Source organism: Pan paniscus, chromosome 17 (assembly GCF_029289425.2).
Source record: "Pan paniscus chromosome 17, NHGRI_mPanPan1-v2.0_pri, whole genome shotgun sequence".
NCBI lineage: Eukaryota > Metazoa > Chordata > Mammalia > Primates > Hominidae > Pan > Pan paniscus.
Genome location: NC_073266.2, coordinates 48501279 through 48515496, shown reverse-complemented (window position 1 = coordinate 48515496; position 14218 = coordinate 48501279). Strand labels below are relative to the sequence as shown.

Sequence of the window (14218 nt, the reverse complement as noted above, 5' to 3'; positions counted from 1 at the left end):
CTAAGAAAAGCAGTAACTATAGCTTATATAAACTATATAAAACCAAGCAGTCATATGATCAATGTTGAATACAGAACTATATTAAAAAAAAATCATATACAAAGCTCTCCCAAAAAAGTCCTACACAAAAATATACTTGATATAATTTCAAATCTTTATTCACAACTTGAGAAACTTCAAAAGGAAGAGTAAATGTTAAATGTACAGTTAAACAGTTAACAATTTACCTCCCGTTTCTCCCCATTTTTGATTCTAAATATCTTCTAGGCATAAAAGCAGCTGCTCCTCAAAACTCTCTCTCTTCCGTCTCTCATATGCCCCATCAAACTGTCCTAAAGCCCAACCGCTGTGGACAGTTATTACACTTTCCTTTCGAATGTCACAGCTATGTATACTACATTTTATTCACAAAATTTCAAAGAAAAATTTTCCTTCAGCATTTGAAAATTATTTCTAAAGTTGACTAATTAAGATAATTTAAACAATATACACTGCAATAAGACTGCTGGTTATTTTGAGTATTTCAATATCTTAAACATGAGAGAGAGACATAAATAAAATTATTTCAAAATGCATTATCATGCTTTTCTAGAATATCAACAGGGGTTAATTTATTTCTTCACCAGTTCTGCATTTCTTTAAACTTTTCTGGGATTAGAGATATATTTATTTTATAATCTTCTTAGAATTTCATATTATTTTGAATACTTTGGGACTGACAATACTCTTAGGAGGTCCAAAAGAAGAGAAACAGCATCTCTGACTTTCAGAGGTTACAGAATGTGGGTCAATTGATTTTTGATTGGAGCACAAGATTTAGTTGCTTTCCTCAAGGTGATAAACACTTCAGGCACTGATCAGCAGAATTAGTTTCCTTCTATAATTAAAATACATTTGCTTAGTAGATAAAATGTTTTATGTTCACTCTTGTTACATAGTATTTATTATTTGCAACCAGATGTCTTCCCCCAAATATTGTTCTTTGCCTACCTCACATAGATGTGTGACAAAACCCATTAACTTATCATTATAAATCTATTGATTTGGTTGGTAACATAACTTAAAACTTGCTTTCTCACTAGTTTCTGTTACAATCATAGGCTACCTAAAATATTCATCTCCTGTTAATAGATGATGAGGGATTGAATCTGTGTAGTTAACACTCCTCCAGAGAATATTTGGTTCATTTATCATCTTGGAATACACTCCAAATCCTCCTTTTATTTGGTGATTGTGTGTGACAAACTGAATAACAGCAATACATGTTTACTACTGGTTATTATCTGGTTATATGTGATCACCAGGTTTTATAGTCCTTCCTGTTTTTGGAACAATGTTAATTTCTCTACCCATTTGGTTTAATAATAATTCCTTGCATTACTGCTTCCTGATTATAAGGTAGAAAAAAGTATTACATATACCAATGCTATATAAACAGACATATAATTAATAGGAAAAAATAATATACTATTAAATTTTTTCCTCTTCCACTTACTAAAATAAATGAGATTTAAACATATTGTGATATATCAATTATTTTCTCCTTATTAACCCTTCACAAGCTTTGCTTCTCAAACTCATTCCTTTCTACCACCACAAAAATTAGTTGAATGTGTTTAGAATGTGTGTTTTTGTTTATATAATTTTTATTAAAATGCTGCTGTTCAGTGTAATGATTTTTTGTCTTTTTAAATTTATATTGGATGTAGAAATATTCTATTTTTAGTTATTTCACTGGGTTCTATGTTTTTAAGATCCATTCATATTGCCATTAGCCTATTGGTTCTAACTTTGCACAGTGATCCATGGGGTGGATCTGCCACCACAATTTATCTTCTCTCCAAGGATGGTAACCCAGATTGCTCCCAACTCCCTCTAAACAAACCATCCCTTCATAGACTTCAGTGAGAATTTCTCTGGGTTATTAGCCAAGAGATAAACTGCTGGGCTTTAGGGTATTCATTTATTACCTTGAGCAATCATTGTTAGGCTACTGTCCTGAATATTTGATCAAATTTCTAATTCTACCAACAATGCACCAGGGTTCCCAAACATCCACATGCCTATCAACATTTGCTATTAGCTTCCTAATTTTTGCCAAATAGGTATAGAAGGATATTTTATGACTTTGATGTGCCTTTCTCTGATTTCTTAAAATATACTTGGTAGGCTTCAGATTCCTCTGTTGTAAGAGTATGCCTAGTAATACTCTTTGTCCATCTTTTTCTGTTGTGGTTCTGCCACATTCTGGTTGACATGTAGGAGTTCCTTGTATTTTCTAGATATTATTCTCTCATCTGTTTTAGTCATGACAAATGTCTTCTCCCAAGCTATTTTCTGTTTATCAACTTTATTTATGGTGTCACCTGTCAAATAGCCTGCATTTTAATGTAATCAAGTGTATCTGTTTTTTTTTATTCCTATATGGTATATGCTTTTTAGGTTTTATTTCAAAAATCTTTTCCTACCTCTGTATAACACTGATGTTCTCCCGTATTATTTTTCATTAACTTTATGTGTCTTCCACCACAGTATACGTATAAATACAAAATTGGTTGTGTAGGGGACCAATTTTATTTTTCTCCAATAGTGAGTCTGTTTTCCCAATGCCACCACTAAATAATTCCTTATTTTCTTCATTGTGTCTGCTGCCACTTTTATCAGATATTAAGTATCCATTTATACACTGGTCTCTTTGGAGTTCTAAGTTAAAATTCATAAGTATATTTGTCTGTTCTTGTGCAAAAGCCATACTAGAAATGTTTGGTAGGCCCATCTCATATTTTATTAATATGCTACTGTAATACATGTCCAGCATATTTGAGATTAGACTAGGAACTCCCACCCCATCAAATGTGGCCCAAGACATCACTTTAATATGCCGATAAACACTAGAATAGAAAAAGGAAAACAAAGAATTGCTTGTCAGAAATGCTCATTAGTCATTTATTTATTCATTTGCTCACTCATTCAGCAAATGTTTATTAAGTGTCTACTAAGAATCAGGAGTCATAGTAATGCTGGGAATACAAGTATGAACAAAAAAAGGGTTACTACAATCATGGAAATGTAGTTTTGGTGAGAAACAAGTATTAATCAAATAATTATTTGAACAAATTTAACATTGCAATTGTGACAAGTGCTCTAAATGAGAGGCAGCAGTTTAATGTGGAAGATTTGACCAGGTGGGGAAGAAAATAAAAGTTGAGATTTGTAGGGTGAATGGGAGTTAACCAGGCCAGAGAGATAGAAAAAGATTCTGGGAAAGAGGAAAGGGCATGTACAAAGTACTTACAGTAGAAGGAGCCTTGCGAGTGCAAGGGTTTGAAACAATGCAGATGTATTTGTATATAGCAATATTTAGAGGCAGGCTGGGTGCGGTGGCTCACACCTGCAATCCCAGCAGTTTGGGAGCCGAGAGAGACAGATCACCTGAGGTCAGAAGTTTGAGATCAGCCTGGCCAACATGGTGAAACCCCATCTCTACTAAAAATACAAAAAAAAATTAGCTGGGCATGGTGGCGGGCACCTGTAGTCCTAGTTACTCAGGAGGTTGAGGCAGAAAAGTGATTACTTGAACCCAGGAGGCAGAGGTTGCAGTGAGCCGAGATCGTGCCACTGCACTCCAGCCTGGGTGACAGAGCAAAACTCCATCTCACAAAAAAAAAAAAAAAGAAAAAAATATTTACAGGCACGATAATATTTAGAGGTCAGAGCAGAAGGAACCAGCCAAGGAGAATGCATAAATACAGCCAGCAAGGGAAGAAAAAAACCAAGAGTTATTGCAATCCAGCAAGCCAAGAGGATATATGTTCTAGATTAGGTTATCTAGAGTAACATTTCATAATCCATGAAAAGGTATTAACAAGTTTTATCTTGGTAATTTTTTTATCCTTATACAACACTCTATATTTTATTTTGCAATTAATTCGAGATTAATCTTCACTTTTTTCCCCAAAGAAGTCAACATGATATAAATCTCAAGTGGAGAGTATTTCTTATCCAACCTAGCTATCTTATAATTCTGTAGGTGTTTCCCTTGAGGAAGTGTCCTTTCTGTCTTGTTCACCACTGCATTTCCCATGCACAGAACAATGCCTTAGACATAGTAGATGCTCAATAAATACTTGCTGAGTTAGTTAATTGGTAAAGCATACAAATGAAAGTTTTGTAGTTTTAAGGATACATTATTTCATTGCACCACTGGGGGGGAGGGGGAGCTCATGTCAACTGCATCTATTAAAGGCAGACCAGACATTGTGAACTGTCTCCAGTCACGTTCAACACAATTGCCTCAGAATTCATTCATTTGCTTGTTTTAATTGAGTGCCTGCTAAATGAAAACTATTGTCATAAGAACTGATTTATAATTTATTTCATACTCCACCTTGAATTCTTAAAAAATACTTTGAGGCCAGGCGCAGTGGCTCATGCCTGTAATCCCAGCACTTTGGGAGGCCGAGGCGGGCGGATCACGAGGTGAGGAGATCGAGACCATCCTGGCTAACACGGTGAAACCCTGTTTCTACTAAAAATACAAAAAATTAGCCGGGCATAGTGGCGGGTGCCTGTAGTCCCAGCTACTCGGGAAGCTGAGGCAGGAGAATGGCGTGAACCCAGGAGGCGGAGCTTGCAGTGAGTGGAGATCGCCCACTGCACACTAGCCTGGGCGACAGAGCGAGACTCCGTCTCAAAAAAAAAAAAAAAACAAACTTTGAAATGTAATAGAAATTGAACTTGATTAGCATACTATGTTTCATGGAGATCAATTTTTAAAAGTGAAATTCAAAGAAATATACATAGAATTAAAAAGTAAAGATAGCATTTGTTGGAAAACACAGAATTTTAAAACTTTTTGTTAAATTGAGAAGGATTCTTTTTAAATAATTGTTTCAAATTTTCAGGAACTACACAACTGACTCAAACTGCACAGCTCATTTTAGTATTGCACTGTTAACTCATTTATGCCAGACAAGATCTGGGGTTAGTGTTGAAGAGAGGGGGTTGAAGGTGAATGAATTAGCACTAGGGTTCAGCCCTAGACCAGGACAGAGAACTCTCTGAGGAGAGGTACTGGAAGGACAGGAAATAGGGAGCTGTCATGAGGAGGAAGTGAATGGATCAGAGAGATGTGGTCGTACAATGGCGAGGAAGATGGATGTCCATAATAACTGACACTGAGGGAGCACTTAGAATGTGCCAGGCTTTCTTCTGACTGCCTTGATATCACTTAATTCTTGCAACAGCTCTGAGAGGTTAAAAAATTGTGCTTATTTTATGGTGATTAGCAGATGTTTCCCTTTCTGCTCCAACCTATGAAGCAACTAGACAATGTCCTTTAATCTTGCTTTTTGCCTGTTAGGTTTGTGTTTCCCTTGCTTTTGAATTCCATTCTATGTCATATGCCATGCCGAGATGGTTTCGCCCTGAAGATGACCTCTGTCCCTGTGGATCACTCATACTCTGGTGCTGGCAGGGGAGGAACTGGCAGGATTCACAAAGCTCATGCAGAGCTGTCTCTCTTTGCTCATCAGTGAGTAAGTGGGATTTTTTTGGTTGTTGCTGCCCTTAATAGTTTCTGGCCTCTGATATTAGAAAATTGTGAAGCTAGGCTGGATAGATTTGGCCTGTGGGCTTTGGATTGCAAATTGTTCACTTCTTTAAGGATTGCTCTGGCCCTGACTTTCTATGTTATCTCTGAAATGAACATCCATTTCCAGCCAAGCTTCTCAAAAATCTGTCATAAGCAGTCTAAATAGTTTAATTTTAGATGTAGAAAGTACCATAGATAGCCTCCAGTATTACCTTATTATTATTGATTATCTTACTTAACAGATGGACAAATGGGAGTGTTGAGACCTGAGAGATTACTTAAGCAACACAAAAGAAGTTGCTTCTTACTTTCGGTCTGGTGTACTTTTTACTATAAAAAGTATATTTTTATTGGGAAACTAGTTCATGCAGCAGAATCATATTCATAAGCAAAAGTCATTCTTTTAAAAAAAGATCACATCTACTCACATTCCATTTTTTAAAAAATATATGCTCTTTGTTTCAAACCTATGTTTTAGAGGGATCTATTTCAGTGACCATGTAGCCTAACCTAAATACATTAAATAAATTGGGTACTTGTTCAGAGAAAGTACTTTATATTCCATTCTTTTGTTGAAAGTTTTTTTTTGTAATAAAACAAACAAATCACCATTTTAATAGCCTCTATCAATTAATGTGAAAGAGGAAAATAAATATCTAAGATGAATTCTAGTCAAATTGCTCTTCCGCCCTTTCCTGGAATGAGGAAAAACATGAGCTGCCCTTAAGGCATCAGAGGGTAAAGAGTAGGCAAGAGTTTGGAAATGTCCTATAGTCAAAGCCTATGATGATAGTCTGAGTAGATCTCCAGAACCTGAAACGCTTATAGCTTTCTTTTTGTCCTCTGAAAAGCTTCATGCTAGAGATCATGATGTCATCTTTAATAGGATGAGGTGTGCTTATGGTATCATTGATGGAAAACTATGAGTGTTAAAAAATATGGAAATGGGAGGATGTCAACTATAGTCTCATGCTGATGACTCAGGCTTATTTTACTAGCAAAGGGTCAATGATAATTTTATGGATATGGAGACAGAACAGCTCATTAGTGGCATTCGTTAATAAAATAGGGCATGAGCATAGGACAGACACAGAGAATGTAAGGCATGTGCTGTTTGACATTAATTTTTAATTTAAATATACGCTCAGTATTGCAGTAATTCTGGCTCGGCATATAATGGTATTAAGATGGTGAACATTTTCAAGAATCGAAATGGTGTGAGTGTCACGGTTGGCTTTTCACATAGGATTCTCAGGACATCCCTGAGGAAACTTAAACCAAATAAAAGGGAACAGACAAGTTTCTCTTTTGTGGTCAGGCTTACCTGGTTTAAGTCAGTAATTGAAAAGAGGTGCAGGAGGATGAGTCAGACGCCTTGTCATTGCTTTCTGAAGAGCTAAAAGAAACAGCATTTATATCTTAATCTTCCAGATTGTGTGCTGCAATAATTCATTTAGTTTAAGTGCACTTCAAATAAAAATCTAAATTATCCCATTCTTATTCATTTCTCACCATGAACTCTGGTTTTGATGGTAGTAAAGAAGGTAAGAACTCTCCACTGGATGTTCAGGAGTCCGGTATAGGAAATAAGTTATAACTCTATTTGTGACCAGGGATGTTCTTGGAGAAAATCAGTAACCACATGTAGCCCACGACTAGGACCTCAATGGATGCATTTCTTATAGTAACTCACCCTCGATTTTATTATTTTGCAGTCGCCTTGATTCCCTAACTTTACGTATGTATGTATGTATATATGTATTTTTGTCTCAAAATTATGGCGATTGTCTTGTATCATTGTCATGCCAGTAAATTCCTAAAAACACAAGACTCCAAAGAATGGTGCCTCAGATGACTATGATGTCTGAACTGCTTGTGGGTGTGTGTAGGAAATTCAGTCCAGTAGAGTGTGTAACAGTCTCCCTGGAGTCAGCTTTCTGTCAGGTGGGCCTCAGGCAGCTGTGACCTAAAACCCAGCCTCTGCGGCTCAGACCTCGCTCTGTAATTGACCCCAGGGCAGGGACCACGGCGGGCGCCGAGGGCAGCGGGCAGGGCGGAGCCGGGGCCGACCGCGCACTCAGGAGTGAGTCTTTGTGCAGTCAGGGCTTCTGCTGGGCAGGGCCGGCTGTTAATCTCGCCTGGCGGAGCGGACACCGGGGCGTGGGGGGGGGAGATGGGCCTTATAGGTGGCGTCTGCTGGTGAGAAACACCTTGCGCAGGTAAAAGGGTGGCGGCGAGAGGGAGTTCCCACCCGTGGCCTTCTTACAGAAATGAAGTCTTAAGTCTTAAATAGACAACAAGGAGGGGCCGATTGGTGTCTTTTGGACGCGTCTGGAGCCCCTCCCTCCGCCAAAGGAAAAGCCCCTTGGATGAGAGGCAGGCGCTTCAGAGAAGCTAAAGAAAAGCACCTCTCCGCGCGCGCCACCTCCTCCGCCTCGCGCTCCTCCTGAGCAGCGGGCCCAGCCTGCGCTCGGGCCGCGGCCCTCGCCCCGCGGAGCCCTCCTACCCCGGCCCGACGCTCGGCCCGCGACCTGCCCCGAGCCCTCTCCATGGAGGCAGCCCGCCCCTCCGGCTCCTGGAGCGGAGCCCTCTGCCGGCTGCTCCTGCTGACCCTCGCGGTGAGTGTAGCCGCGGCCACCGCTCCGGGGAAGGGGGCGATCGCCTAGGGTGCGGAGGAAAACTAGGGGAACGGGGATAGGTGGGGGTGGCGGGAAAAGCTGGGGTGAAGGGGCCTCTGGGTGGCTAGAAAATGGAGTTGGCCGGGGTGGGGGAGGGCAGATAGGAAGAGGATCGCGACCTGAGAGTTGGGATCCCCAAGGGGAGGGAAGGTGTCTCCGGTAGATGTAATCAGCGCACTCAGAAAGGCGGGAGCCGGCCGCTTTCGCCCAGCCAAAATCGTGGCCCCTGGGTACGCGCCGGGGAGCAGGGTGCGCCGGGGCGGGAGTGCGCCGGGGTCGGAGTGCGCCGGGGCCGGAGTGCGCCGGGGCCGGAGTGCGCCGGGGCCGGAGTGCGCCGGGGCCGGAGTGCGCCGGGGCCGTCCGGCTGCGCCTCTGGCACCTTCCCCGGGAACGTGCGGCTCCCTGTGCCTCAGCGCCGGCCCAGGCCACGGAAAGGGGAACCGCTGGGCGGCCGGGACGGAGAGCGAGTGTCCTTGGGTGAAAAAGGGAACTGCTCGCCTTTTTGGGAATTGTTTACTCTGGGAGAAGGGCGGGGGGAAGTGGCGGGTGGGGGAGGGGATCTTGACCCTTTGCTCCTGAAGACTGTCGACCGGCGGGCCCTAGGTGAGCATTTGTACAGTTTCAGTGGTTTCTTAACGTGCGAGGCTTCAGTTCCCTAAATCTTCGGAGAAAGGAAGGGTCTTTCTGATTTCTTGTCCCCAGAGGCGACTCGATTTTTCTGCTCACCACCCGCCCCCCGCGCCACCGCCCCTTCCCCAGGTTCTTTCTTTCTTTAAAGAGCACTACAGCAATGACCCTACCCCTTCCCAGAGCTGGGAGCCTAAGTGGTTGGCCTTATTTGGGGCGGGACAGCCCCTTTCCCAGGCTTAACCGATGGGATCTCGTTGGGGAGCCTGAAGACGCAAAAAGCCAATGCCGGGAGCAGCGTCTGGGGAATTTGGGATATAAAAAGTCCGATTGGACTTTTCCTGGCTCCCTGGAAGAGGAAAAAATTCGACAGGTGTGGAAAAGTGCTCCTTGCCTTGAGCAGAAGGCGTTGGGCGCCAATCAACCTTGAAGGACAAAGGGAGGAACCCGGAAGGCTAATTCCTTCTGGGAGAAGTGAACTGGGGGCTGAAATATTCGTATAATTTCCCCTTCTCTTCCGCTCTCACTTCGCAGTAGAGTTCCACATTTTAAAATCATGAATTGGTAATTGTTACTGTTATTAGAATGTCTTTCTCGAGGAGCTCAATGGACTTCAAACCCTTAACTGAATTCTCAGGGCATATTAATAACATAGAAAGGGCCAAGTACACAGCAGTTAACATTTTACAGATGAGGAAACCAAGAATGGAATAAATAACGGTCAGAACATATGTTGATGAGTAAGAAATAAATTTTCATTAGACTCCTAATAAAATTGCAATTTCTTTTAAAACCACCGGCCATTCTTTAAAGGAAAAGGCATGCATAGACGCTGGCAATGCGTGGCATTGCTCTGCATATACCTGCAGACAGAGCTTTCTGTGTGTTATCTCAGATTCTGTTTAGGAGGAGGTGGGGTATCACTGAATACACTGAAATTAAATTTCCATTCCTTGTTCTTCCTTAGCTTCGGAGTTTGATAGGCGGGGAGTGGGGGTAGGAAGTATGCTGGTCCTGCCTACACTCTCATTCTGCTGGTTTTTGCTCTGTGCACATCTGTGCAAAGCCCTGCCAACCTCACGTGGCTGTTGTGGTTGTGAGTCTCAAGTGTGAGAAATGCGTAAATACTAAGTGTCAGAAATTATTAAGTAAGAATGATTGTAGCTGGGCATGGAGTGCGCGCCTGTGGTCCAAGTCACTGGAGAGAGGCTAAGGTGGGAGGATCGCTTGAGCTTGGGAGGTCCAGGCTGCAGTGAGCCCTGGTCATGCCACTGCATCCCAGCCTTGGTGACAGAGCGAAATCCTGTCTCAAAGAGGGGGGAGAAATATCTTTGGTAGGAGGGTAGGATCCTTTACCTTCCTTCCTTCCCATATACCCAAGTAATCCTTCACCATTCCACAAATCAGCTTTTCCTCACTTCTTAATGTTTCTTCAAACCACACCTGGCTTAGCCACTTGAACTCTGTCTTCTGCTAACCACTAATAAACCTTCTAAGATCACTGGCTCTCCTGTGCTAACTCCAAATGACTCATTCTTTATATGGTTCCACCTTGTAGCTTTTGCCCTTATTCTTGACATTCACTCCCCCCTCCCTTTTTTTTTAATCTTTCTGACCACTCAGGGTCTGACTCCCTACCTAGCGTCTTGTCTTTTTCTTCTTTTTCTGTTGTCTTTTTTTGGTTTGGTAAAAATGACATAACGTGAGATCTACCCTCCTAACACATTTCTAAGTGTATTGTATTGTTAATTATAAGCACAATGTCATATAGCAGATCTCTAGAACTTTCAATTTCCATAACCAAACTTTTATATCCATTAAACAGCAAATCCCTGTTTCCCCTACCCTCCGTCACCTGGCAACCACCATTCTATTTTCTGCTTCTATGAGTTTGACTACTTTTTCCTGCACTCTTAAATGCTGGTGTCTCTTGGTTTTCTGTTCTAGGTCTTGTCCTTTGGAATCTACACTCTTTCCCTAGGGCATTTTATCCACTTTTATAGCTTAAAATATCACACAGTTGCCAACATATACTAAATTAATATTACTAGTTCAGATGTCTTCATTGAACAATAGTCCTTTGTATCACTCTACTGACTGTGATGTGTGACACAGCATTTATTATCTTCCCAAACAATGTTGTTTTTCTTTTAGTGTCCTGTATTTCAATATATGTCAGTACCATATGCCTGTTCCTCAAGTAGGAAGTCTGAAAGCTGTTTGTTTTTTCTTTCTCACTGCTCCCCTTCCTTAATCCATGAAGCTCCATTAACTCTACATTCAAAGACAGCTCATGGGTCTATTCACTTGTACCTGTCACTTCTGCTATTACAAATAATGTCACAATGAATTTGAATGTATGTCATTTCATATATGGGCAGGTGTATCAGTAGGACAGATTACCAATAATGGGATTGACAAATAAAAGTGTAAATTAGGCCAGGTGCAGTGGCTCATGCCTGTAAATCCCAGCACTTTGGGAGCCTGTGGTGGGAGGATCACTTGAGCTCAGGAGTTCAAGACCAGACTGGGGAACATGGCAAAACCCCTTCTCTACAAAAAATACAAAAATTAGCCAGGCATGGTGGTGCATACCTATAATCCCATCTACTTGGGAGGCTGAGGTGGGAGGATCTCTTGAACCCGGGAGGTGGAGGTTTCAGTGAACCGAGATCGCACCACTGCACTCCGGCCTGGACAACAGAGCAAGACTCTGTTAGAAAAAAAAAAGTGTCTAATTTTGTTAGATTTTGTTCTTCCCTCCATAAACATTGTATATGGCTAGACAGAAAGCTATTTTATGATAGATATCACATGATCGAGGATATATATATTGGTGTAAAGATAAATTGAATCTATGCTTCATTCAGAACACCACAGAAAATTCCAGAGATGAAAGATTTAAATGTAAAATATGTTTCCCTACAGATAATAGAAGAAAACGTAATAAATTGTTATATAAATTTGGAGCCCACGAGGCCTAGTTATGACTTAGATTTCGAAAGCCAATTTATTACAATTGAGAAAATCAATTATATAAGAGTACATATATACATACTTCTTCATGGTGAAAAAACACCTCTAACCAACCAAAAACACAACAAGCAAAGTCAAAAGGTGATTGATAAACTGGAAAAAATATTCATAGGTCATATTTAAAAGGCTAATCTAATACATAAAGAGCTCTTGTAAGTCAAGAAGAAAAAGTGCAACATGGATGTAACAGTATCCATAAAGTAGTAAAATGGCTCTTAAGTTATAAAAATATGTCAGCCTCACTCATAATAAAATATGAATAAAAAATTACATTAAAATGCCATTTCACACTTGGCAGACACCCAAAAGTTCAACAACATGCGATGTAGGCAAGAATGTGGTTGACTCATAAATTATTGGTGGGTATAATAAAAAGTTACAACTTTTAGGGACTTTACGCAGTCATATCTAATGCAAATACAAATTGTTTTACCTCTTCTTTTCCAATTCCTGTGGGTCAAATATCATTCTATTCATATGCCAGTACCATATTGATTTAATTGTTGAGATTTTATATGATTTGTAATATCTGCTAGGGTTGATAGCCTTTCATTGCTTTTTAAAAATAATTTTCCTATCTTAATTTTTTATTTTTTCCTTACAGCCTTTTAAATCAGCTTGTTTAGTTCCAGAGAAAATTTTATGGAGGTTTTTATTGGTATCAAAAAATTTGTAATTTAACTTAGTAAGAATCGATATAGATACGTTGTTGATTTTTGTCTTTCTTTTTTTGCAAGTGTACTTTTCTGCCCTACAGAAATGTTTTCAGGTTTCCTTCAAATAGGTTTTACATGTTTCTTGTTAAATTTACTCCTTGGCATTTCAATTTTAATTGCTTTTGAAAATGATTTCTTTTTTTTTTTTTTTTTTTTGAGACTGAGTCTCGCTCTGTCGCCCAGGCTGGAGTGCAGTAGCGTGATCTCTGCTCACTGCAAGCTCTGCCTCTCGGGTTCACACCATTCTCCTCCCTCAGCCTCCCGAGTAGCCGGGACTACCGGTGCCCGCCACCACGCCTGGCTAATTTTTTTTTTTTTTTTTTTTTTGTATTTTTAGTAGAGACAGGGTTTCACCGTGTTAGCCAGGATGGTCTCTATCTCCTGACCTCGTGATCTGCCCACCTCGGCCTCCCAAAGTGGAAATTTCTTGTATTATCTGACTGGTTTTGTTTATGGGTATGAAGACTAACCATATTTTCATGGTTATTTCTGCTTCCTTACTTAAGTCTCTTCTTGTTTTATAGTAATGTATTGGTTGATTTGCTTGGGTTTTCCAGGTAAGCAGTCATATCAAATGCAGAGATTTTTTTTTTACATCTTCCTATCTAATATCCTTCTCTTGCAAATATACCTTCAATATAATGTAAACTACATATAGTGACCTTGGAAAGCCTGTCTTGTTTCTGAGTTTAATTGGATTGCTTCTAGTGCTTTCCCATTTGTGTTGTGTTATAATTTATAAAGGTCACATTGCAAAAGTACTTATCAATTCTTATTTTTTGAGACTAAAAAAAATAAGAATGGTTATTGAATTTGGTCAAGTGCCTGTCAGCATCTATGATGGTGATCACATGTCAAGCCTTCGTTAAATTCATGGCTTGAAGTTTCTGGACCAAGCAAAAGATGTGAGTGTGGATCACAGATCCACGCCAGGGCCAGTTTACTTGTGGCTCAAATTTGTAATGAAGATTTAGCATTTGGGTCCCAGATTAATGTGGAGCGGATCCTCTTAGATCTTAGGTGGGCCCTGTGCTTTGATTTCATTCTCCTTCTCTCCAGAGGCCAGCAAAGCAGAGTCAAATCTTTGCAGATCAGAAGTTGTTCCTGAGTTCCTCTTATCACTGTGTGTTCCAGCTTTATCTTCAGTTTTGGCCTAGCAATTGCTTGCTATTTTGTTAGCTCTTTGATGCTTTAGGATGTTTGAAAAATGTTATCCCTGATTTTTAATTAGTTTTGGCATAGGTTTTTCTTAATTACCTAGCTTGTTATTATTGAAAATGACAGTTATTTCCATTCTCCACATTGGACAGATCTATCACATTCAAATATAAAGCTGCTTATTTAATTTATTTGCTCCAAGTAAATCTTTGGTTTCTCATTCTCGTTAGGAAAAAAGATCCATGTGCTTTGCTAATGCCGTTCAAAATCTGGCCCACACCCACTTCTTTGAGCCCATGTTAAACCTCTGCCCCCGCTCTGGTACACACATCAACCATTCCAGATTTCTTCTTCAGGTCTGTGCCATCTCTGGGCCTTCACATATGCCATTCTTCTGTTTGCAGCATTGA

General features: G+C 40.4%; 1 protein-coding gene and 1 long non-coding RNA gene across 3 annotated transcripts in view; one reads left to right on the top strand and one right to left on the bottom strand.

Moving 5' to 3' along the window:
- LOC103783605 (uncharacterized) overlaps window positions 1-8534 on the bottom strand; it is a 29076-nt gene extending 20542 nt beyond the window's left edge. The window contains exons 1-2 of the long non-coding RNA XR_609169.4: window positions 8391-8534; window positions 6918-6989 (exon numbers count right to left, since the gene is read on the bottom strand). This is a non-coding gene — a long non-coding RNA (uncharacterized LOC103783605). The remainder of the gene's footprint in view (window positions 1-6917; window positions 6990-8390) is intronic.
- The window catches only part of DSC2 (desmocollin 2), a 36572-nt gene continuing 29954 nt past the window's right edge, over window positions 7601-14218 (top strand). Inside the window, exon 1 of one of the 2 annotated variants that reach the window (XM_003830261.6) lies at window positions 7601-8211. In XM_003830261.6, the coding sequence (XP_003830309.1) occupies window positions 8143-8211 (69 nt within the window). In that variant the 5' untranslated portion in view covers window positions 7601-8142. The remainder of the gene's footprint in view (window positions 8212-14218) is intronic. The other variant, XM_003830260.6, reaches the window with a different exon arrangement.